Source organism: Podarcis bocagei (genome assembly GCF_964188305.1).
Source record: "Podarcis bocagei genome assembly, chromosome: 10".
Taxonomy (NCBI): domain Eukaryota; kingdom Metazoa; phylum Chordata; class Lepidosauria; order Squamata; family Lacertidae; genus Podarcis; species Podarcis bocagei.
Window position 1 is genome coordinate 74,900,737 of NC_138135.1, and position 24,307 is coordinate 74,925,043.

Below are 24,307 nucleotides of genomic sequence, written 5' to 3' on the forward strand. Positions count from 1 at the left end.
CTATTTTTAAACCACAACTCTTTTTGAAATCCCACATCTCTATGTGTACACACATGCATACACACAAACACAGCTGTGTTGGTTTGCAGGCCACATGAGTCAGTATTAAAACAAACAAACATGTTACTAACCAACTTCTAGTCACTGCTAACCTTCTTCCTGTGCCTCCCTTACACCACATAGAAAAAAGTACGGTAGAACATACATGTTAGAAGCTTTCCAAAGGCTTTTGTGCTAGTTTGCTAAAGGTTAGTATGGATGAGCACATTTCTTTTGAGTTTTAAAGAAGTTCCATACCTTATGAACAAAGAGTATCACAAGATGTGCAAATCACTTGTGATTCACCCCCCCTTTTTTTTCTTTGCTCTTTCAAATGCAAAAATGCCAGATGCATGTGCAGAGTGAGCCTCCCCATTCCACAAATTAAAGAGGAAGCAATGAAGAAGAGGGAGCTCAGGTCAAACACTCTTCCTCTGTCACCACTGGTTTGCAATGTCCAAAGCTGCCTTTAGCATCCGTCCTCTAAATCCAATGTTCCTTTCACTCTGTTTTATCATCTGCAGACAGTTAACTGTATACACTTGCTCCATAGCTCTGGGACTGAACTAACATAATGCCTTGGGAATATCATGCTTGACTTGCTAGTGCAACTCCATATCAAAATGGAAATAGATTCTGGGAGTAGTGTTCTATCCAATTAGGTGGTTTTGCAAGAAGGTTCTATTAGGGGGGTTCAGTTTCCTCTCCTGTATTCTAGATTTTTTTCTCACTCCTGAGTTGCGAAAGAAGGGCAAATTCATAATTTTTAAAGGAGCTATTGTTCCCTTCAAGTGGCTTGACATTTGAGAGCCAAACTACATTAAGGCAGAGTGTAACCTCATTTTTTATTACCCTGTCCAGTAAGGGACTCTAGCAGAGCATGAACATTTAATTACTTTGCATTTTAGACTACACACAATGTTAATTAGATTGAGAGAACACTACAGCAGGCACGCCATGGTAATGGTCAGTTGATGAGTAAAGTCAACAGGATCATATACACAGATCTCAACAGCAAAAGGGTAAACCCAGCTGTCAATCAAGCTTCACATGACTCTGAATTTTGTTATGGAACAGGTTAAAAAATTATGTTACCCTGACTCTTAGGTTGAACACAGATGTTTTGGCTAGCCAGTCTATACTATGCTCCTTTTACAACACCCACCTGTCATAACCTAACATACATGATGTCAGGTAATGGACAGGGGAAGATGGGGCTTGTCTAAAAAGGCTTATGTTCAGAGTTTATGCAAGGACTATCTGTATAACGACTTTGATGGACGCTGCTTGAACTGGACTACGTCAGCCCTGGGTAGCTTGCACACAGCCTTCCCCATCAACCCTAACCATTGAGGGTACCATGCTTGCTGGGGCTGATGCTTGGATGTTCAACAACATGTGGAGAGCACACAGCTAGGGGAAGGTCACTATAAATCCATCTGGCTTCATCCTAAGGGGCTGTGGAGAACTAGAAAGAACCAGATTACCAGGAAATTTTTCCATTTGTATTGATGTAAACCTCCAGAATGTATTTTATATAGCTAACTATTTAGCTCTATCCCCAGTGTATGTTATCTTACTGCTATAGCTAGTGGCTAATGCAAATAAATTTCTTATTTATTTAACAAGCACAAAGTTGCATCTGGGTCTTGCGACTGTGCATTGCTTACAGGATTCACAGTGCAGATGCCTACATGCAACTGACAAACTGCCTGTTTACAGCTCTCTGGCAGCCATTGAAATGAGGCCAACCCCTCCAAGTAAGGAGTGCGGGATTTCCTTTTGCCAAGGGGTAGCTTCTCTTCCCACATCCACATGGGAATCCAGGGACAAGACGCAGGTCCCATTCCACTTGCACAATGACTGACAACCACACACCTTGTCATGTCCTCTGCAATCAGGAAGTTCTTCCCTTCCACAAAGTGTTTCTAAGATTCCTCCTATGAAATCAGTAACAGAGTTGAATTACTGCGAAAGACTTGCTCTCCTTTCAGAGGAATGCCTTGTAAATCTATGACAATCTGGGCATTTCTAGCTCACTACAGACACCCCCACATTTTTTCCCAGTCACCATTTACAGCATTTCACATTTACCAGACAGGCAGTATAATGAAAGGAGTTTTTGCTGCTGTGAGAGGCAGTAATAAGCCCATGCCTTTTGCACCTGATTAAATATTAGCTTTTCCTAACAATAAGCAAGTCTGACTAAACAAAGTCAGACGACAGTAAGTCAATTAATGAATATGCAGCAACCTCCTTTATCAAGTTAGCTTTGGAGGAAAGAAATATAATAGGAAGAGCTGTTAAGTGCTCCAGGCCATTCTTTGCATACAGCACACAATGCATTAAATTATTTGTGCTCCTGAAATTTTAGGCTTTCAGTTTCTTTTATTTTTTTAAAGGAGGAATCCACATTTGTTTTCACTGTCACAGTTTGTGTTGGAAAAACCCCTTTGGTGTTGGATTGTGTGTAAGTGGCAGGGAGGAATGCTGGCTAATGCGAAGAGCTCAAAAATGAAAAATAAGTGGAGGGTACAGATGGTGTCTTCCACAGGACATCTGTGCCATCTGCACCTTGCTGCTTCTGCCCATGACTTTCAACTTGTTAGCAGCAATAGAAGCACATGCAATATGACACTAGGCTCCAGAATGCAGGGACAGCCCAATACATTTTGCTACTTGAGGATAGTATGGAATGCCATAGGCAGCACACTGTTCCACCAAGGCTCCTACGATGCAACTGCTGTTCAAGAGAAGCTACTGCCCCATTTGCACCAGTGCTGTGTTCCAAATCTGAAACTCAGCCCTAACAGTGTTGGCTTTTTGCTCTCCGAAAAACTCCTTAGTGGAACAAGACTGTCCACCATTTACTAGGTGCCCATTTGTGAACCTCCTCATGCACTACATCCATGTAATTGTCACTTACTTGAGCAAGTTCATCCACCCCACTCGCTGTTTTCACCAGCCTTACTAGGTCTTCTTGCATCTTATCCACCCACCGCTTTATCCTACAGAAATAAAAAAGAAGGAGAAAAGAGACGTCCCATTAGATCAAAGGCAAATAGCTATGATGATCACAAGCATAAATAGAGGCTGACAGAATGTCTTCCATGTGGCAGAGTGATGCTGAAGTCCCTTTGATATTGCTGTGAATCTGCTCTATTCATACTTTTCCACACCATTCTCTTCCTCGCTTGCTCTCATGGAAACTCTTGGCATATTTTAGATTTAACTTGGTTAGGAGGAGACTCCTATAAACAGTCTGGCACTGAGAAAGGAGTAAAACAAACAAACAAAAGTCACCCAACCAAAGTCTGATACATAAAAATACCATACTGCCTCCAACTGCTTAACAACAGTTATAAAAAAGTAACACACATTTTGCCTCTTGGGAAGTGTTATTAAAAAAAACCTAAACCCTCTGTATCTTATACTATTTTCTTTTGCTGATTACATTTTTAAAAAACAAAGCACCCAAACATGAGTCACTAACAACAACAAAAAGCATTTTCCAGAAAGAATATTCTCATATAATGCATTTTATCCCAGTAGAGAGAGAAATGCAAAAAGTGCAAAACATTTTGTTATCTGGCTATTCCTATGGCAAAAAAGCAAAACCACATAGTCTTCATTTTGCTATGCAAGGGAATGGATTTAGAACTTTGGCTTGTTAACATGGATTCAGGGGGAGCTAATATATGTGAGTCAGAGAACATACACACAGTTATACTAGACAAAATGAACTCAGATGATCACAGATAAGAAAACTATTAGTATTCTTTTTAAGATACTATATTTGTATATTATTTTCCCATTCTTAAAATCCCTTAAAAGTATATTACTGAAAATTAACTTGAATTGATTCCAGGCAGGTGTGGTCTCTCATGGCTGTTTTTCAAATGCCAAACTAAGTTTGGATGCATTTACTATTGATCGATACACACACAAACACATATATGTCTATACACAGAGAGCTAAGTCGACAGTATACCACTTGGGTTGATGTAATACATTCTCCTTATTAGAAAAAAAAATCTAATCAAGGATACCATGCTTTACTGAATTTTCGTTTCTTACATGTGTCAAGAGTGGGGGAGAATAGGAAGGGAAGAAAACAAGAGCCCTCTGGCTGCCAAAATGCTTGTCTGGTGTTTCGTTGAATGCTAGCCTGTGGTGTATTTCTGCCTGACAGCTGCTCATGGTCAGAGTTTATTTAACAACAAGGAAAATGTCACACCAAACGTGAAGTCCGGGGCCTTAAGGAGACAGCGCTGGGTTTCTTTGATGCTGTTTAGGGCATCAACAAAACAAAGGTTCAGGCAAAAGGCTTTTTTTCCTGACTGTTCAAGCAGAACATTAAACTGCAATGAAAACCATGTCAAAAAGAGGGGAAGCCCATAGGATTTGCATTATGCCCAGGAGAGGGAGATGGCATGTTAAATGACAACAGCTCCTCCCACCTCTGCCCCCTCCAGCTCTCTGTTGCTGGTGAGTTTTTAAGATTCAGATGAGCTGCTTTTGTCTCCTTACTAAGGTTGTGTTTACACAATTTAAACCACATTGCTTCCCCCAAAGAACCCTGGGAACTATAGTTCACTCCAGAGAGAGCTGCAAAATCACAGTACTCTTACAAGCTACAGTTCCCAGGATTTATTTTTTTTGGGGGGGGAGTCATGTGCTTTAAATTTATAGTGCATGCATGGTCCTTGATGCTTCTGTGCTCAAGAAGAGGTAGTAAGCATTTGCTTGGGGGGGGGAGGCATGTCTGTTGGCTTTTCTTAATTTGTCATGCACAGTCACCCTTATTGCAACCCAGCGAACTACAGTGTGCCCAGAAGGGCTTTTTTTTGTTTGTTTGTTTATTTCTGTCAATAATGGCTACCACCAGGGACACCATTTCAAATGCAGGTAAATCACATCTTACGCTAATTATATTTATGCGATCACAGCTTTGCATGGGGAGGGGGAATAAATAAATAAATAAATGGAGAGTGGAGGAAACCCACTCTCCATTTATTTATTTCCCCCACACACACCTGCACACAGCTGCCATGGTGAGCTTTTCCAGCTTTGGGAAAGCAGCAGGAGGGCTCTCAAATGCAGGCAGAAGCCTTGCGTGGCCTTCCCAAAGCCAGGCAAGCAGCCCTCCACCTCATGGGGAAAGGCAGGGCCAGGGATTCCTGCCTGTTAGGCTTACACATGGACTCCCCAGAACTGAGCCCTTGCATAAGACGCGAGATACCTGCATGCAGAGGAGAATGAGGGGAGAGATTACATGAGGAAATGTAAAACCGCAGGGAAGTTGAATGTACCAGTTTTACTCTTCTCATTTTTCTTAAATCTCACTCAACCAATACTAACAAAGCCCCCACAATTAAGGATAATTTTAGTGTTATAGTGGTTGCCAATTCACTTCTGAGCTATTTAGGCTCCTGGCAGGCCTGGCCCTTCCACTGAGTAGAGTGAAGCAACCACTTCATACATCTGATGTAGAGTGTTATGACAGGGCAACAAATAAAATATTTCATTTTACAATAAACTAAATGTGGGAATTTCTGCCTTGACTCCCAAGATAACTTGGGCTGCACACTGGATACTCTGTACCTTGGCTGGTACATTTGTGTGGGACATTTGCTTTTCTGCACAGCATTTTGATGGCTGTGCTCTGTGGCTAGTTTCTGCATTAAGACTTCTTGTGTTACTTTATTTATAATTTCATTTAACATGGGGAAGGTTAAAAAATGGTTACCACTTTATAGACATAAAAAGCTTTTTAAAAAAAAGTTTTCCTGTGCCGTTTCATTCTCACCGATGCAAATACTCTGCGTTTTGTAACATGAGTGTATATATCCTTGTATCATTTCTTCCTCTTTTCATAAGCCAAAGCCCCTTGATTTTGTACATTTTCTTGTTATAATTTGTTTTAGAAGCTGCCTCATGCCTAGAAGTCTAGAAATACTTCATTTAATGTGAGAGACAAGAGAATCACGGGTATTCAACAACATCTTTCTCTTCCTTCCATTCGGTTGGTTCCACTTTACCAGACAAACAAACAATCCCCAAATGAAGGCCATTCTATCCCAGGACAATTCAAAAGAAAAGAGATGGTATTTTCAGAATTAAGATAAATGAGATTTGAGTCAGTCATATATTAGCAGTGCAAAGTCATTTCGCCCTCCTGCCCAGAATGGCCTTCAGTATGAGAGCCAAATATTTATTTAAAAAAATAAATAAACTTAATAACATACAACAATGAAAGTAGTACACGAAGGGGACAATGTGCCCAGCTGCACAACTACCACAGACACTCATGCTCCCCTGTCCACAGGATATGAATATCTAAAACTCTGAGAGAAAGACCAGAGACTGTGATTAGCAAGCATAGCTAGAGGCAGGAGACAAACGGGAACGCCAAAATTCAGGGATTGCATTCTCCCTGGGATAGATCAGGAGCAGGCATCATACTCATTCGTGTATTGCTTCAGTTTCTGAGGGTGTGTTTTTTGTTTTTTACACAGGGCTTAATTTGAGATGGGATCTAGGGATTAGGATAGGGTTTGTCTGAGAGACTTAGGTCAAATCTTAGTTTAAGATCCGCTCTGAGGAGAATGTCAATAGCTAGAGGAAGGCGCCTCGTAGCTTAGATAGTAAGACTGTGTTGAGTGTCTTGGGAAAGTATACAGACAGAAGTAATGGGGAGGCTGAGTTTGAGTCAGCAGAAGTAGAAACTGTGAGAAAACAGTCTATTTGGGTCTCATTCCAGTAAGGGGAGAGATCTACTAGAAAGAGAAGACTCCCAAACCAGTTAAAAGGAGTGAGGTGATCTTCTAGGTGTGATATATTAATTGGAATACCTCAGGAGTGGGATTGTTAAGAGGTTGGGTAACTGACAAAAAGTGCCCCTCAGCCATGAATCAGAGTATTAAGTTGTGAAGGAAGCTGTGCTGCGTCAAAAGTATTTAATACCTGTCATAACTATGTAAAGAAATGGGAGTAAAGTAACAGAAACTGAGTTAAGCATTTTACCACTTATTCTAGAAACCTGAACATCTACCTGAAGTGCAACAACTGATTTTTAGCAACTGAAGTTTAAGGGAAGCCATGCATTTTCTGCTTTGTTTTAACGCCTGCAACATCTTTAGATTTAGTGTAATTACTAAGTTAACTGTTTCTCAAAAAAACACAACTCCTGACCCATCTTTGTTTTACCAACTTTGCACTGTAAATAAAACCTTGTGCCAAAGACACCAAATCACTAAGTTTTCCCTCAAACACAGACCAAAAGATAACCTGTGGTGGTTATGATGGGATATGAATGTAGTTTTGGATCCGTTAATTAGTCTACAGTGGTGGGATCCACTACAACTGTGTAGACTCTTTGCCACTTTGCTCTTCCTTCCTGGTAAAAAACACCAACCCTTCTGCTGAGAGGCTAGTATAGCTTCCGGGCAGACAAAATCTTAAAAAGGAGAACTTGTAGTACATCTTCAAGTCATGAAGCATTTCCCTCTCCATCATCACACTTCAAATTGAAGACATACATACCAGCAAATTGTATGCTGATTTCTGTTATATTTGCCAGAGGAGGATAAAGAAGAGAAGGAAATCCTAAATATTATCCCTTTGTTTGTTGAATTATTAGCATATTTTAAAGTATGAAAGTGGTCTAAAGCTTATGAGATTCCTCAAGCTCAACCCAGAAAAGGGGGAAAAATATATATTGTGATCAATGCCTTTTGGACACTTAAAAATAAGGCTTCCTAGTCTCAAAAATGAGAGTCTGCTATTACTCAAAGTTTGGCAGTAAAGAGAATCAAGACATTCCATATAGAACTCAGGATCTCTCCTAACACCATGAGATTAAAGTCTTTTAAGCATTAGTTTGCATATTGGCTAATTTACTTTCCACTATTATGCATAAAAGAAAATTTTCATTTGCAGCCATGCATTAAGTGAAATGAAAATGTCTCCTTATAGAAATTAATGTTAGGTCATTATTTTAATACTTTCTCTCCATTTTTCCTCATTAAATTAATAGACACATATGTCTAGCACAAAATAATTTGGATCATGTATTGACATAAATATAGAGAGCTGTACACATCATAAGAAAAATTAATAATTTAAGCAGTTCAAGAAGATGACTGTGATAAAGCAGTTAAATGAGAAGTATCTCACAGAAAAGATACAAGACTTAATTAAGTTAGGGTTCATTGATTGCCATTGTTTCCTGGAGGTGTTTCATTAAAGGCTCTTAAAAATGGCTATTTATTGCTTATACCAAGTAAATTAATCAAATGCTCAAATCAAGCTTTTACTGCTACGCTCTAAAACTCAGTTATTACCACTCAGAGTTAGACTCCTAGAAATTTATCATGCATAATGAGTTTAAGAAAACTTTTGTAGTACTTTGTTTTAAAAAAAACCAGAGTAAGATTGAGCTCTTATTAATCTTGTTTATATTTAAAATAGTTCCTGGCACATGCAACAAAACATAAGGCCCAAATTCTTAACCTAGTCTGTTAGCTGCAGTTTTATTTTTAGCACAACATGGACTAGCTCCTAATAGCAACATAATCCAACTTTGGTTGAGTCTTCATGAAACAAACCAGTACAGTGGTACCTTGGGTTACATACGCTTCAGGTTACAGACTCCGCTAACCCAGAAATAGTACCTTGGGTTAAGAACTTTGCTTCAGGATGAGAACAGAAATCGTGCTTTGGCGGCGCAGCAGCAGCAGGAGGCCCCGTTAACTAAAGTGGTACCTCAGGTTAAGAACAGTTTCAGGTTAAGAATGGACCTCCAGAACGAATTAAGTTCTTAACCCGAGGTACCACTGTATTTACATATTTCAAAACCATGAGCTGAGTTAACCAGAAAAAAACTTTTGCTGTTTGAACAGAAGCAAAAGAATTCTGTATTAATTTTCCTTCCTCTTGCTTTTCCCTATCTCATCCGAAAACAGTGCAGTTTTGAAATTAGTGAGTCAAATGAGTGCAATTCCGAAAGTTTTGGTCCACCATCCTGATTCAAAATAGCATCCAATTGTATCAAAAAATATAGAGGAAAACCTGTGCCTTAACTGTAGGTACCATCATGCAAAATTTGGTTACGATAACATGAATATCCAAATGCATAATGAACAACTTTCCCAAATATAAAGTAAGTAAGATATAAAGTCAGTTCTTTAGAACCCCTTTCAGGTGTTAAATACTCATGTGAGCAGGGCCAAAAATCCTAAACTCCATCCCAAGTTGGAAGGTGAAGTTCTGAAATAGGGAACTCATAGAGGGCTCTCCATGCAATTTAACCCCTGGAATATCAGGGTTTTAAAATCACATGGAAGCCTCCACAATCACAGGAGCTCCCAGATTCAGAAATTTGCCCACCAGTTTGTGGCAGGTGATGGAGGGGAGGACTCTATTGTGTTAATTTCCTCTCTTCAGATTGCCTGAAGAGAGCTAAATTTCCACCACAATCAATACTATCAAGAAACAGAACCCAGGGAATAAATCAAAGGGCAATAGGAACAGGCTTGATTCATAGTGACTTGCATTAAATTCTAGTGAGACAACGTATGCAGATTGCAACTGGGGCACAGCTGAGGAGTGAAACCTGCCACTTGCCCCAGACACTGGGGTCACAGAGGGCAGGGAACAGACATAGCTTAATGCTACCCCTGAGGTCAGTATTTTAATATGTACCAGAGTCATGAACCGTGTTTGCATCTAAAATAACTGAATACTAAATACGGTAGTAGAGGAAGGAGAGGGGAAAGGATGCTTGGGCTATAATTGTACCGCAGATGAACTGGCTTCAGTGGGCTGATAATCAAAGCAGGACACTTTAAGGGCTGGCATATAAAACAGAATGTCAGTATCACATCCTGCATCTGTCACAAGTTCACCACCTACATCTCCACCCCCACAATCCAGTTCAAAGCACTTACAGTGGGGTTCATGCTAAGTGCTCTGTCTTTCTGATGTCTCTTCAGAGAGGTAACAATAAACAGGTAAGTAAGCAACCACAGGATCACAGAACCAGAATGCAGGATTCCCATTGCTCCGGCTTCTGGCAACAGCTAGGCAAATCACAGCATTAGAATAAGGTTCTTCCCCATCACTGAATACAAGTCAATGCCTATACTTGCATGGGTAAACCAAACATACATATCACCACAATGGCTAGGCAAAGCATGATGAATGCTAAGTAAGCAAGGATGCAGGATTAACTTGCATGCCCATTTCATGGATAGGCAAATGCTTCTTGAACCATCCTGCAAATAGCAAGTATGGTTGAGGCAGCCAGTACGGTTGCCTAAGCTCTCCTTACGTAAAAGAAAAATGTATTGCACCCATATGCACAGCTTTCCATAACTTTTGCAGAGTTCCAAGCGGTGAGAAAAGATGTTCTCCACCAGGAATCATGCTCTGCCATGAAGAAACCAGCACTGACGATGCTATCAGGACCCAGAACACGCATTACGTTTTCACCTTGCATCAATGCATATACAGTGCCCTGCTATTATGGATCATTGGCTATTTTAATTAACTTTTTTAAAATGCAGCATTTTTGCTTTGGAGAGGAATAACTTGCTGGCTACCAGATCCATAGTGCAGGTTTTTACACAAACGAAAGCAACAAAGCAGAATCATAATCAAACAGAGGAAGAAAAGGGGTGGGGGTGATAAATGCCCACAGGCCCCATCCCCATATCCCCAGCAACCCATATTCACACAATGGGAGGGAGGACATTCTAAGAAACACACAGACTCCCCTCTGTGATTTAGAACCTACAATCCTAATCCCACTGACCTGGGACTTTGCCCCATTCAATTAAATAGGAATTACTTTTGAGTGAATATGGTTACGATTGGGCTGTGAGTAATTAAGAACCCAACACGTGGACCACAGGAATGGCCCTGCGCTCTTCTCCTGTACTATTCTGGACACGTGGAAGATCACATCTAAAGTGGGCTAGAGATTCAGACAGACCCTTCACACAGTTTTTATTTATCTCAAAGAAGATTCCACCTAAACATTAGGAAGAACTTCCTGACAGTAAGAGCTGTTCGACAGTGGAATTTGCTGCCAAGGAGTGTGGTGGAGTCTCCTCCTTTGGAGGTCTTTAAGCAGAGGCTTGACAACCATATGTCAGGAGTGCTCTGATGGTGTTTCCTGCTTGGCAGGGGGTTGGACTCGATGGCCCTTGTGGTCTCTTCCAACTCTGTGATTCTATGATTCTATGATTGAATGATTCTATGATTCAAAGTGAATCAGATCAATAACCAGCCCCTTCTGATACAAAATCCTAGCTGCATACAACATTAAGTTACCCTCAGACTGTGTGGTAGAATTCTCACACAACACTAATATCTCAAAGTACCGTTCTCAAAATGCAATGGCAGAATAAATCTCATTTAATAGGACTTTGTGAAATAAATGCACAGCTTTGTTAAAGCACTTTAGGCATGAAAGGGTATTATCAGCTGTGTTTAACCTCTGAGGTTCACATCCTGACTCATTTATAGCAAAATGAATTTCCCCCAAAACTAATAAGCATTACATTTTAGCCTTAGAAAGAGAGAAAATCATAATGACATTAAAATATGGCAGATCAGATACTGGTAAAGAAGAGATTAAAGGTTTAAAGAAAAGAGGATTTATACAAATGAGGATAAAAATTAGAGGTGCATGGAATATTTAAATATCTGTTCCAAAGGCTATTTTGATTGGCCTTGGCAAAAGTTCTGCTTAGGCGACACAATTTGCTTCTTTACTATAAGTTCTCTAACATACACTGTATTTTAATGCAGTTATTGTTCCATATGCAAGGAAGTGGGTGGGAGAAAAGAATATTATACATCTTACAGAGAGTCTAAACCTACCAGGGCTCAAATCTATGAACTCCAGCAGGGATGGGCAATCTGAAATCCTCAGTATGTTGTTAGGATTCCACCTCCCAGCAAGCCCAGCAAGCATAGCCAATGATCAAGATGGCAGCTGCAGTGTGGACTGGTCCACCGGTTCCCCACCAGTCAGCGACAGCCTCCATTGATTACTTTTGACACAGATTGGCTATTCCTGAGCATAGTGTGTTTTTACAACTTACAATGAAGACCTGCTGAGGATATGGCAGGGATCTTCTAACTACAGCACCATGTACTCATCCACTTGTTCCCCTTGACAGCTCTTCATGGATGGCATTCACTATATCAAAGCCAGTGAGGCATAAAGGTGCAAAAGTTGGACTATGACCTGGGAGACCAGGGTTCAAATCCATACTTAGCCATGAAGCTCACTGGGTGACTTTGGGTCCATCTTCAAGCTTAACTTACCTCAAAAGAGGATGGAATGGTTGGGGGGACCATGTACACTACCTTGAACTCCTTGGAAGATAAACATGGCATATAAATGAAATACATAACTACACCAGAATTACCAATGGATAACACTACAACTAGCATCAACCAGAGTTTGCAAACAGGGTTCTAAATCTGGTTTCAATCCCTTGATTAGAAATGCATTTCCCTTCACTAATAAAGCATAAGGGTTGGGCTAGAATTGTGAATAATAATATTCAGAGGTACTCCTTTCCCCATCCCCTCAAACAATTTCCACCCCGTACGCCCAAATTCACTTTTCCACATGAGCATTACTTTAAACATGAATTTTGTGGCAGTAGTAAGTTGTTTCACTGCTTAGGTTTACATCAAGGCAATCTTTTAAAGGCTGCTTCATTTCTCATTCTAAACACTAGATAAAATGAGAGGGCTTGAAAAATTGACAAACATTTCACTTTTCACAGTAAGACATAAAAACTGATCCCATGAACTCCAAGCAGCTTGAAAAACACCCAAAACAATATGGACTTCTTTGATTTGGCTGTCAGATAAAACTGAACACTGAACACGATGCCTGAGGAATAATCCTTACTGGGTGTTTTGTAATTCTGCTTTTGAAACTAAAATGCATTGTTCTTGGGCCAAAGATGGAAGGAGAGAGGGGGGGAGGGAGGAAGGAAGGAAGGAAGGAAGGAAGGAAGGAAGGAAGGAAGGAAGGAAGGAAGGGAGGGAGGGAGGAAGGGAGGAAGGAAGGAAGATGAAGACGAAGAGGGAAAGGGCCACCAAATAATTAGGGAGATATTTAATGTTTGATGTTTTAGTGTGCTTTTAATTCTGTTAGGAGCTGCCCAGAGGGTGATAGATATAGAGATTGACCAGGACAAATTTCATAGAGCTTCTGAGCGAGCAACTTGTCCCAACAAAAGTGATGGCTTTTGTTTTTGGCCTACTGCGCTCCCTGTTCCATTGGGTAGACAAGAGTTCCTGCTGCACATATCTGGCCTGAAATAAAGAGGCTGTGGCCCTTTAGACGTTGCTGGAATGCCACAGGTTCTCTTTGCCTGGTGGACACAAATACAAGCAGACAGGCACAGATACCAACAGCACAGAGCAGACGTATCCAACCTACTGCTCTCCAGATGTTTTGAACTACAGCTCCCATCAGCCCCAACCTGCAGGGCCACTGGTCATGGATGATGAGAGCTCAAGTCCCAACATCTAGAGGGCACCAGGCTACAGAGGCCTGGCATATATACAGCCAATGCGAATAAAACTGTATGCCATTGGATTCTACCCATGCTATCAGGAACCCTAAAAAAAGCGGGGCATACGTGTATGCCTTACAATGCAGTTGAACATATATGGGTAAAAGGAAGATCTTACAATGAAGATATAAATGTCAGGGGTGAGGAACCATGCATTCATTGAACATCTGAAATGAGCTACAGATTCCTTTGATCTTGGCAACTGAAAAGTTAACACACAGTTTTAAGAGCAGGCTTTTTGGGGGGGTTAAACATGCAGCATTTTGTTGTCGAAGTAACTCCAAAATACTTTACATAATACTTTTAGATACCAATAAAAACAAGGGCACAGGAAAAGTACAGTAGCTATTACCACTGTGTTCCACACATCACAGGACCTTGATCATGGGAGTTTGCAGTAAAGAGATGGCATTCAATGGCTTTTAGGTCTCTCTTTATAATGGACTCTTTCTTTATAAAGCTAAATAATTGTCTCAAGGGTTCATAAATAAAACATCTGTAATCAAAAGGTGGCATACTGTTGCGCAATACAAGTTCATGGATACCCAAAACTCTTTTGACTTCTAGCTTGCCATGACTTTAGAGTTGCTTGTTGATATGACTGATTACCCTATTATATAGAATAGGAACATTAGACTGTAAATAGCAATCCCACAATAATAGTGGAAGGTAGGTGACTAGTATTTATTTATTTATTAAAATTAATATACCGCATAATTGTAGAAAGAACCTCAAAGCAGTTTGCAAAGAAGTAAAAAAACAATAAAATTACCACTAAATGAATTAAAACATGCAGAAGTTTAAAACACCAATAAAATAGACTAAGGGCTCGTCCACATTTCAGCTTGCCCCTTGCTTTCTAGGTACGGGTCCAATAAGCTTTTCGTTTGCCTTCTACTTCCCCCAGGAAAACCTGCTGCTTACTGCTGAATTTACAAACAGCGGGTTTTTCTGTGGGAAAGTGGTGTGACCAGGGCTTTTTTCTCCAGGGGGAACTCAGTGGAACTCAGTTCCAGCACCTCTCAGGTGGGCACCATTGCCATTCCAAGAAAACAAGGGAGGTGTTCATGGTGAGTTCCATCACCTCTTTTGCTAGAAAAACAGCATAGGGTATATTAGTATATTATTAGTATAAAGAGTCTTTAACAACTTGGGAGCAATTTACCTACAAAATCACCTTACCCCACAGGTGCCCACTTGACCACTTCAACAGGCAGAATTGGTACTTTTACAAGTGCCACACAATACTGGCACCACATCTGAGAGTGGAAGATGGTGGCTTCCCTAAGGCTACCATATAAACCCAATGAAAAGATAAGATGAAAAGAGGGGATCTCTACTTTCTTAACTCAGGCACACCCAAACAACTATGCTATGCAAGCTTTTAACGCATTTCAAAGGCAAGCACTGAGCCATCCTATGTTCCAGTATTTAAAAGTCTGTTTCAATCAATCCTTTTATTTGAATGCCACCTTTCCAAAGCTCAAACCATGCTCAAGCCGGCTTACAGTATATATAAAAATACATAACTACAAATGTAATAGAAGTAGGCATAAACAATAAACAAAACATCAAATAGTACATTACCAAACTGAACAATTTCCACATAAATCATAAAACCCAAAATAAAGATACAAAGCATCAACATCAGCAACAGGAACAAGACCCCCTCAGCAAAAAAACCCAGCCCATGAGTCTGGTCAGCAGCTTTTGTGGCTGGAGTCTGTCTGGGCCCTGCCTGCCCAGGCCAGGTGTGAAATGGCCTACAAGGCAGGGAGCAGGTCTTCCAGAACTCACAGCCAATATGTTTTCAACTGATTCCCCTGACACTGCTAGTCTTGAGACAATCCTTATTTGATTTTGTTAGGCACTGAAATAAACCATACACCAAGAAATGCTAGATGTCACCAAAAATGCCCATCTTGCCAACAGGGGAAGAAAATCATTCTCATTTGTCTCCACTTTATTTATTCTGCTTCATGGGCAGGGGGAGTCTATCCTCATAACCAGAAACACATTTTAGTGCCGCATCCACACACAATGGTTGGGGGATAATGGGAGTTGTAAACCAATATCTGGAGTGTTAGAAAAGGTGAGTCTAGTCATTCAGTGTCTAGTCTTGGGGTGCTAAATTCCATACTCTATACCAAATTCAGAGGTTGTGGTGCAATGGCACACAATTGTGATAAGCTCAGAGACAGCCCTGCAAAATGTTTTCCAAGAGGCAGGGTTGATCTGTATTTGGTGATACAGATGACTGTGATGCTCCACCATGCCCAGTACAAGTGCAGATGCTCACTGAGCCACTGGAACATTCAAACAATTACACTATTATATTACATTTTATATCTCACCTTTCCTCTCCTCAAAGTAGTTCAAAGTAGCATAGAGGCAACAACAAATTTACGCATGCTTGATATGTGCATGTCGCGCACTAGACCCTATTTTAACCTCACAGCAACCCTGAGAGGCAGTGGCTGGCCCAAAGTCATCCAGTGAGCTTCATGGCTGAGAGGGGATTTGAACCCTAGTCTCCGAGGTCTTTGTCTGGCACTCTAACTACTACACCACACTAAATGATGTTGATCAAGGTGATAGAGAAAGGTAATAATGGCAAAGAGTGTACCGCACTGAAAGCTAGTGATAGACATTGTCAGTAAATGTTACCAGTGGCAGCAATGCCATGGTTTAAACTACAGTGGTGCCCCGCAAGATGAATGCCTCGCAAGACGGAAAACCCGTTTTTGAGCTGCTTCGCAAGACGATTTTCCCTATGGGCTTGCTTTGCAAGACGAAAACGTCTTGCAAGTGTTCCGATTTTTTTCCGCTTTCCCCCCTTTTTCTAAGCCGCTAAGCCGCTAATAGCCTTTTAGCCGCTAATCTGCTAAGCCTTTAATAGCCGCTAAGCCTTTAATAGCCGCTAAGCCTTTAATAGCGCTAATCCGCTAAGCCGCTAATAGGGTTGCTTCGCAAGACGAAAAAACCGCTAGATGAAGAGACTCGCGGAACGGATTAATTTCGTCTTGCGAGGCACCATTGTACCAAAATGGCCCGTATACAAGCCACACTCCCCCCCCAAAAAAATCAGGCTGTGAAAAGTAAATGTGTGGCTTATATTTGCGACTTTACAGCTCTCCCCCCCCCCCGAGCAGCACGGGGCAGCAGCTCACCGCCCACCCGCCACTCCCAAGCCTCCCCCAGTCACCAGGAGGCGGGCACACAGCACGCTCGAAACTGAGCATAGGCGCCAGCTTGGGGAGTGGGGTCCTGAGCACCAGTCTCAGTCGCCCCCATCCCCCATTCAGAGTGATAGTGCTGGGAGGTGGGCCACACCTGCAAATAAGCCTTGAATTTTAAAGGTGCGGCTTATTTGCGGGTGTGTCTTACATTCGGGCCAATATGGTACATCACATAGGGCAGGAATGGGAAATTTGTGGCCCTCCAACTCCTATCATCCCCGGGCAACATAAGAAACATGCAAGGATGATAGTAGTTGTAGTCCAGCAACATCTGGAAGGCCCCAGGTTCCCCACCTCTGTCTTAAGCTTCTGTAATCTCTCCCTTAAAGAAGAGGTGTGTTTAACGGATGAAAGTTGGTCTTAAAAAAGAGGGGGAGCACAGTGAGGCAGCTACAAATCATGCTGCACAAATCTGTGATTATCTTGTTTTGCTTGAAGGAGAGGAGGACATCAAGAAGTGATACATGAGTCTTCAATGGCACTACTGCATGCAATCGAGTTAATGCAGTTCTCAAATTGTTACTGGAACCAGTCCACAATTGGCAGCCATTCACTGCACTTTGTAAAAGCCGCCAGCACACTGCTTTTCCACCAGCTTCTCAAACGACTTGTGAGAGCTGAAATAAAAGCCATCTATCATCAATCCTGGATGGAATCACTGTGAACCCCGTTGTTATATCACCTCTTCTCATCTTAGGGAATCTATCATTTTCAAAAGCAGAATGACTGCCACAATGTATTACATGAGAGCATCACCTGTAAGTCCATCAGTGTAAAATGTGTCAGAGAATGCAAATATTCTGGGTGCTACATACAATATGGTGGTGTTTTTTAGGGAGGCAAACCTAAAGGGTTCCCCCAACCCAGAAACAAGAAGTCACTACGTAATTGCAACAAAACCAAAGGAAGCCTCAGCCTCCAGACATGCCAGTTAAGATGACCCCAAACAGTCAGACTGGAAAACATTTCAAGTAGGGAGGAAAAGCCTCCAATCTCAAGACACTCAGAGCAAAAAAGAAAGCTTATGGATATGCAGATAGAATATTCTAAACTCTCTATCAAGTCTCTTGAATAATGCATGGTCTTACTTTGGAAGATGGCACCTAGTTTTTAACCTGTGATTTTAATTCCATTTAATACATTTCATTTCAAGGCTATACATACTAGCCTTGCCCAATTCCTATCAGCCTCAACTGACACAGACAAACGCATTTTTTCCTGATAGTCCAAAACCAAGCTTGTGAAGTTGATAAAGCATAAAACACGGCCAGAGTAGAGAAGTAACCCCTTCTTTGTGATGGCTCTTCATGTCCCATTCTAAAGCCAACCCTAAGTTAGGATTCAGTTGTCCCACTTGCAGGAATATATCCATTGAAAGGTAGCAAATCCTTAATTATTTTAGGCTGCAATCCAAATTCTCTTTACTCCAGGCTGTAAGATGTTTGGTATGAGTGGAGGCAGAGACAGTTGGAGCACAGGACATGTAAGGCCTTCTCAGTACTGGCACCATGTTTATGGAATTCCCACCCTTCTCTTATACAGGTGGCATCAATTATTATGGATTTTCAGCACCATCTGAAAACCTACTTATTTGCTCTGTTTTTTTAAAGTGAGGATTGCTGCATCAACTTTTCACATTGCTACTTGCACACATTTCTGCCTGCATGATTTCTGCATTGCATATTTCTGCCTCAAAATGCAAACAATCTTTGTTAATGGATATGCATGGGAAATGAAGCTTCTTTTGATCTGAAGTAGGATCCCTTGTCTAGGCCTGGGCGATGTGTCAATACTTCACCCAGGACCAGTTTGAGGGCCAGAATGCAATGGTGGTGTATCATGAATGAAACCGCCAGTGCTCCCAAGTCCCTCTACCTCCGAGATGCTAGGTTGAAACTACCGATGCTCCCACTGAGGGAGCTGTGGCGATTTCACCCCAGCACCTAGCGAGGCCATGGCCGATGCAGCTTGTTCCTCCTTCCACTTTTCATAACATAGCCACTGGTAGTCTTATGCATTCGTCTAATCATCTCTGAAAGCAATGCAGGTTGCTTTGACCCACAGCGCTCCTAACCCAAGAGCCTCCGGCAGACCTATTGTTCCAGATATCAGCAGTATCCAAGGAACAATTTTAACAGCACTATGCATGCTACTAGCCAGTGCTATTTTTCTAGAAAAAGAGGTCTAGGTCTCACCACAAACACTTCCCTTGTTCTCTTATAATGGCAACGACGCCCACCTGAGAGGGGCCAGAATGGCGGGGGGGGGCGGGGATCCTGGTAACAGCCACCAAAAGCTTAGCCATCTAACTGCTTCCTAAACACACAGAATGACCTCGAGGTCATTGAGGGTCATTTCATGCTGAAGCTAAACAAAGGGGGCATTAGATGTAACACAGTTTTCAAACAGTTTCCTCCCTCTCCCCCGCCCCCTCTCTCTCCACACACACACATACACACACACCCCAAGTTCCCCCTTCCCTTTCTGGGACTCGGAGGTCAGAAGGCGAGAAGGCCTGCCAGCCTAGTCAATGTGCATTACAGACAGACAGGCTATTAAGGGAGACTAGTCTGACATTTATGTGGGGGCCACCCCACCCCACCCCTCCTTTCCCTCATCCAGATTTGTCCTCTAATGAAGCATCAATATGAAGAAATATAATTGAACAGATGTAGCAGTCATTACAAGGAATTACCGGTTCTCCCTCTCATGGAAGCGCTTAAAGAGAGGGGTAGCCATGTCTGTAATGGGCGGACTTAATTGCTCAACGGTTCCCCCGAGGGATGTTACAAGCTGATCAAGACATCACGCAGGCGTAAACGATCACTGCTCTGGCACACGCCTTTTGTCACTCCTCCATCCATCTTTGCTTGCCAGGGTTAATGGTGGCTGGAACTGAAGTTCAATGGTTTAAATAAATAAGAAGACTGTTTTCCGATGAAGCGTAACGTAGCAGAGGCTTTAGTGACATTTTGATTAAAGGGCCATCTATATAGATATTGCCAAGGTTTGCTTGGAGGCCACTCCTTAAGAGACGATATATTTGAGGGGGAAACAGAGCAGAGGAGTCAATATCCCCTGGCAATCTGCTGGGAAGCATTTGTTTGCTCTGCAACAATCTGATTCAGATTCACAATCACTTCGCTTGAAAGGTGTCTGTTGATTAAATCAGTCCCTATCTAGCAGGTCATTAGGGTGAGGAATGGGGGGAGGGGGGAGCCCAAGTGTTCCTCTTCCACCACACCATCAGTTATGCAGAAGAAATAAATCAGAAGGGTAACCAGACGAAGCTTCTAGAGGAGAAGCCATTAATATCTCACAGCAAAGACAGCAAGGAGTCTTGTGGCACCTTAAAAGACAAATGCATTTATTACAGCATACATTTTTGAGGATTGGAGTCCATTTCTTTATATGCATGAAGTGTTATCCTGAGTTGCAGATATATATATATATATATAGATTAGAGATAGAGATAGAGATAGAGATAGAGATAGAGATAGAGATAGAGATAGAGATAGATAGATTAGATAGATAGATAGATAGATAGATGATAGATAGATAGATAGATAGATAGATAGATAGATAGATAGATAGATAGATATAGATAGATATAGATATAGATATAGATATAGATATAGATATAGATATAGATATAGATATAGATATAGATATATAGATATATTTCTGTTTTTAGGGCTGATTTGACCAAGGCTTGGAGCCATATTGGACTGATTTGGAGGGCCTTGGGCATTGGATGAGTCGGATTCAGACAGACACAGATTGCTACGGGTTGGGCTGGTTGGCCCAGAGTGATCTGTGGCTGCCAGAGTGTGGGACTTCAGGCAGGAAAGAGAGACAGATGGGGTGGGGAAACCCCATGAAAAAACCAAGACCTGGCTCCGATCTTCTGCAAGAAGATAAGCTCAACTACCTGTCTGCCCAACTCTCTCCCTTCTGCCTGATGCCCTTCCCACCCCTCCACCCAACAGCCATCCTACAGCATGTGGGTGATCTGCAGGGAATTCACCACCCCACCCCAGGATCCTTGAAGGGTGGTGGTCCTGGTCTCAGTCAGGGGGCGTTCTTCTCCCACCCCTCTTCCAGCTATATGTTTAATTAGGGTTAAAAACCCCCAACATTGGTTCTGCCCCAAAACAGATCAGAACCTGCCAATATTGATTCTTCTCAGTTTCTCATTTCCCCCCAATTTTAAATTGAATTCTCTGTATTTCCAAATCAGTTTGCATTTTTAAAAGTCCTCATGAAAATTTATCAACATTTTAGGGTAAATTTCTCCTGATGCACCCATTTTTGCAGGTTAATGTTGCCCAATACACACATTTTTACAAACAATTTACAAACCACTCCCCCCTATTATAACCCATTTCTGTATGTTATTCTCAGCAACATATGCATGTTTATGCACAATTTAATATAGTATAAGCATTTTTGTAACTATTACATGACTGGGGAGAAGTGCAAATTTCAAAGGAGAGCTGTGCCTCAGTTTGTGCATTGCTTCAGAAAAAAATAGTTAATCAAATGTGCCCGCAATCTGGACTGATAAAGTAGACTCTAGTCCACAAATAATTGGTTTTTAAGGTGCCATTGGACCCTTTAGCACAGAAAGGATTGTCCTTTCCCTTTGTTGCTTGAACATGAAGTCCTGCTTTAATTCTCTTTCACACACCCTCTCTGGGCTGCTGCACGTGTGGCATTTTAAAAACTTTAATATTTCGTTTACTTTCAAAATGTAGCAGAGGAGAGACCATGTCTCAATAACTGGTCAGGTGCTTTGCCTGAAGAAGGCTCCCCAAGTTTAATCTCTGGCATCTCTGGTTAAAAAGAGCAGGGAGGAGGTGTTGTGACTCTCCTGCGCCAGAGACCAGCTGCCAGAGTGGATGAGACTGAGCTGGATGTATAAATGGCCTGGCCTGGTGTAAGGCTGCTTGCTAGGTTTCAAGAGAAAAAGCAGAGGGGAGAATACATACATTAACATAAGTTTCATTTTACTGAAACAGATGAGCTTAATGAACTATTAGGTCTTAACACCCATCACTCATTTATACTGCACTTAGAGATATTTCACTGTCCTTTTCAATTCTGCACATTAGAACATGGTAATACAGCAATTCACACCATGACACATTAAGCAAGTTATATTTATCTTGCCATCCACTGCTGCATCCATCCCACTTTATTTTGGTGGATTATTTAAGGGGGGGGACCCCAGAAAGATGAAGCGGGGCAATGGAGCCCCCATTCTGAGCATTGCACACTCTTACCAATCCTATCATTAAGGAACATCCCAATATGTTTCTCATCAGAGAAATCCTGGGGTGTGTTTTCCCCAAGGAAATGCAGCTTTAAAATCTCTGACTGGGGGCGGAGGGGGCAGCTAGTACAATGTACAAGTGCTGCTTTGTGGATGTTCTCTAAAAGCAGCGCTCCCTTGCATGCAATGAAGGCTTTCCAGCCTACACAGAAGTGAATGGTGCTGTCAGTGAGATTCCATGAGAAAGCAAACAGATGAATAATTCAAAACCTCCTCTAACTTTTCCTTCTCCTCGGAAGCAAGCTGAGATTCCTATGTGCACGCATGCGTGTGCACACTTCTCAAGAGCATAAACTGCCTGATTCAAATTACTCTCTAACACTCAGGCCACACTATTTAAGTGCTATTGATTGAACCTCTTACATACAGCATTTGTTAAAGTCACACAAAATTACAGTAATCCATTATACATATTTTTGTTAGATGTTTTAGACAGACAGTTCAGAACAAGCACCAGGCTCTGTCCCCTAATAAAATTGATCCCGCTGGCTGGAAACATGCAGCCTGGATTTTAAGCTTATGCCTGTCCCACTGCCAAGGTCTCCTATTCTCATTATTGATTAATGTTTCAGAGGGGCTTTGGAAGGCACTATATTTTCTTCTGTCTTCAGATTAGGGAAGTTCTCTTAGATCAATGTGGCAAATATGAAGCTTGTTGAGACAGGCTCTCAGCTGTGATATACTCCCAGGTGCAGTACCTGAAGGTAACAGAGCCAAAAGGTACCATGTTAGCTGGTTTTTGCATTCTCCCCTGCAGGTAATTATGAGGGCGCCTGTCCCTTGACCTCCACTAACTCCCGCAATATAGACTGGAAATCTAATTGGTATACTGTTTTGTCAATTAACACAGCAGGTTCTTTAAAGGATCTTTGGTAGACAATATATGAGGGGAAATATATTTTTATTTGAACAGAATAGGAAAGCCCCCTCAAACAGCAACAACAAAAGCCCTCAAACAGTAAATCTTCACAGCAATAAAAACCTTCTTACACTGAGAAGTAACCCCAAAGTAACACCAGACATTTACCCCACATACAGATCCAGCCAAAGGAAGCCTCAGCAGCGTTTTGTCCATCATCCTTATCCTCCTTGACTATGTTGCCCTGTGCCATTTGTACCTGCCCCAACCAGGCAGGGCTGGATGTCTCCAGGACCCCCACCTGTGCCAATTAGGGCTCCTAATCCGGGCAATCCAGCCCCAGCTGGGCCACCCTCAAGGGCAGGAGTGCTCCTGCGAGGACACACAGGAAGGGTGGGCTATGCAAGGCCAAACTTACACCTCCTCAGTTTTTCTTCAGCATTTCCACTACAGGTACTAAAATTTCCCCTGAAACCATTACTGTCGGTTTGTTGTTGTTAAGACTGGGTGAAGGTCAAACAATTCGCTGCTTCACAATTAGTGCTATTATATTCATATTCATATTATTATTAATACCCTGCCTCAAGGTGGCTTACATATAAAAATAAGGATGGCTAAAAACATAGAAAAAACAATTATTAAATAAACAATTAAACATTAGGGTGTTCCCCAGAATCTGCTATAATCAGTGCTTTTTTGGGGGGGGGACGCATACCCCTAAACATTTTGTGAATCTAAGTTTGGCGTCATTGAGGGGCAGTATTTCAATATGAGTAGGAAAATGAGAGGACCCCTGAACATATTTTTTTCGGGGGGGGGGGGGGAACACTGGCTATAGCAGTGTTTCCCAAACTTTTTTGGGCAACGGCACACCTGTTTACTGAAAAAAAATCTCGCGGCACACCACCATTAAAGCCCCGCCCCGTGACGTCAGCGCGCAGCGTCACGCCGGGAGGGACGCACGAAAGTGAAAGTTTTTTCCCTCCCCCCTCAGTCCCTCGCTCGGAATTCAGCTCGTTTGGGGCATCGCTCCGGCTGCTCCCTCTCCCGCCGCGCAGGAGCGATGCCTCTCTCTGGCTCTCCCTCCGCGCAGGCTGAGGGAGGGAGGGAGGTGCGCGTGTGACCCGTCTCTGCTGGGAGACCAAACCCAGCGAGGCAGAGTCGCGCGGAGGCGCCCAGGCAGCGCTGCCGGCTGCGAGGAGGAGCGCCAGGCAGCAGCAGGAGG

General features: G+C 42.1%; 1 protein-coding gene across 5 annotated transcripts in view; it reads right to left on the reverse strand.

Annotated features, from left to right (window-relative positions):
* CACNA2D1 (calcium voltage-gated channel auxiliary subunit alpha2delta 1) overlaps positions 1–24,307 on the reverse strand; it is a 366,139-nt gene that overhangs the window by 289,085 nt on the left and 52,747 nt on the right. For all 5 annotated transcript variants that reach the window (XM_081210645.1, XM_081210644.1, XM_081210643.1 and 2 more), the window contains exon 2: positions 2,966–3,047. In XM_081210645.1, the coding sequence (XP_081066771.1) occupies positions 2,966–3,047 (82 nt within the window). The remainder of the gene's footprint in view (positions 1–2,965; positions 3,048–24,307) is intronic.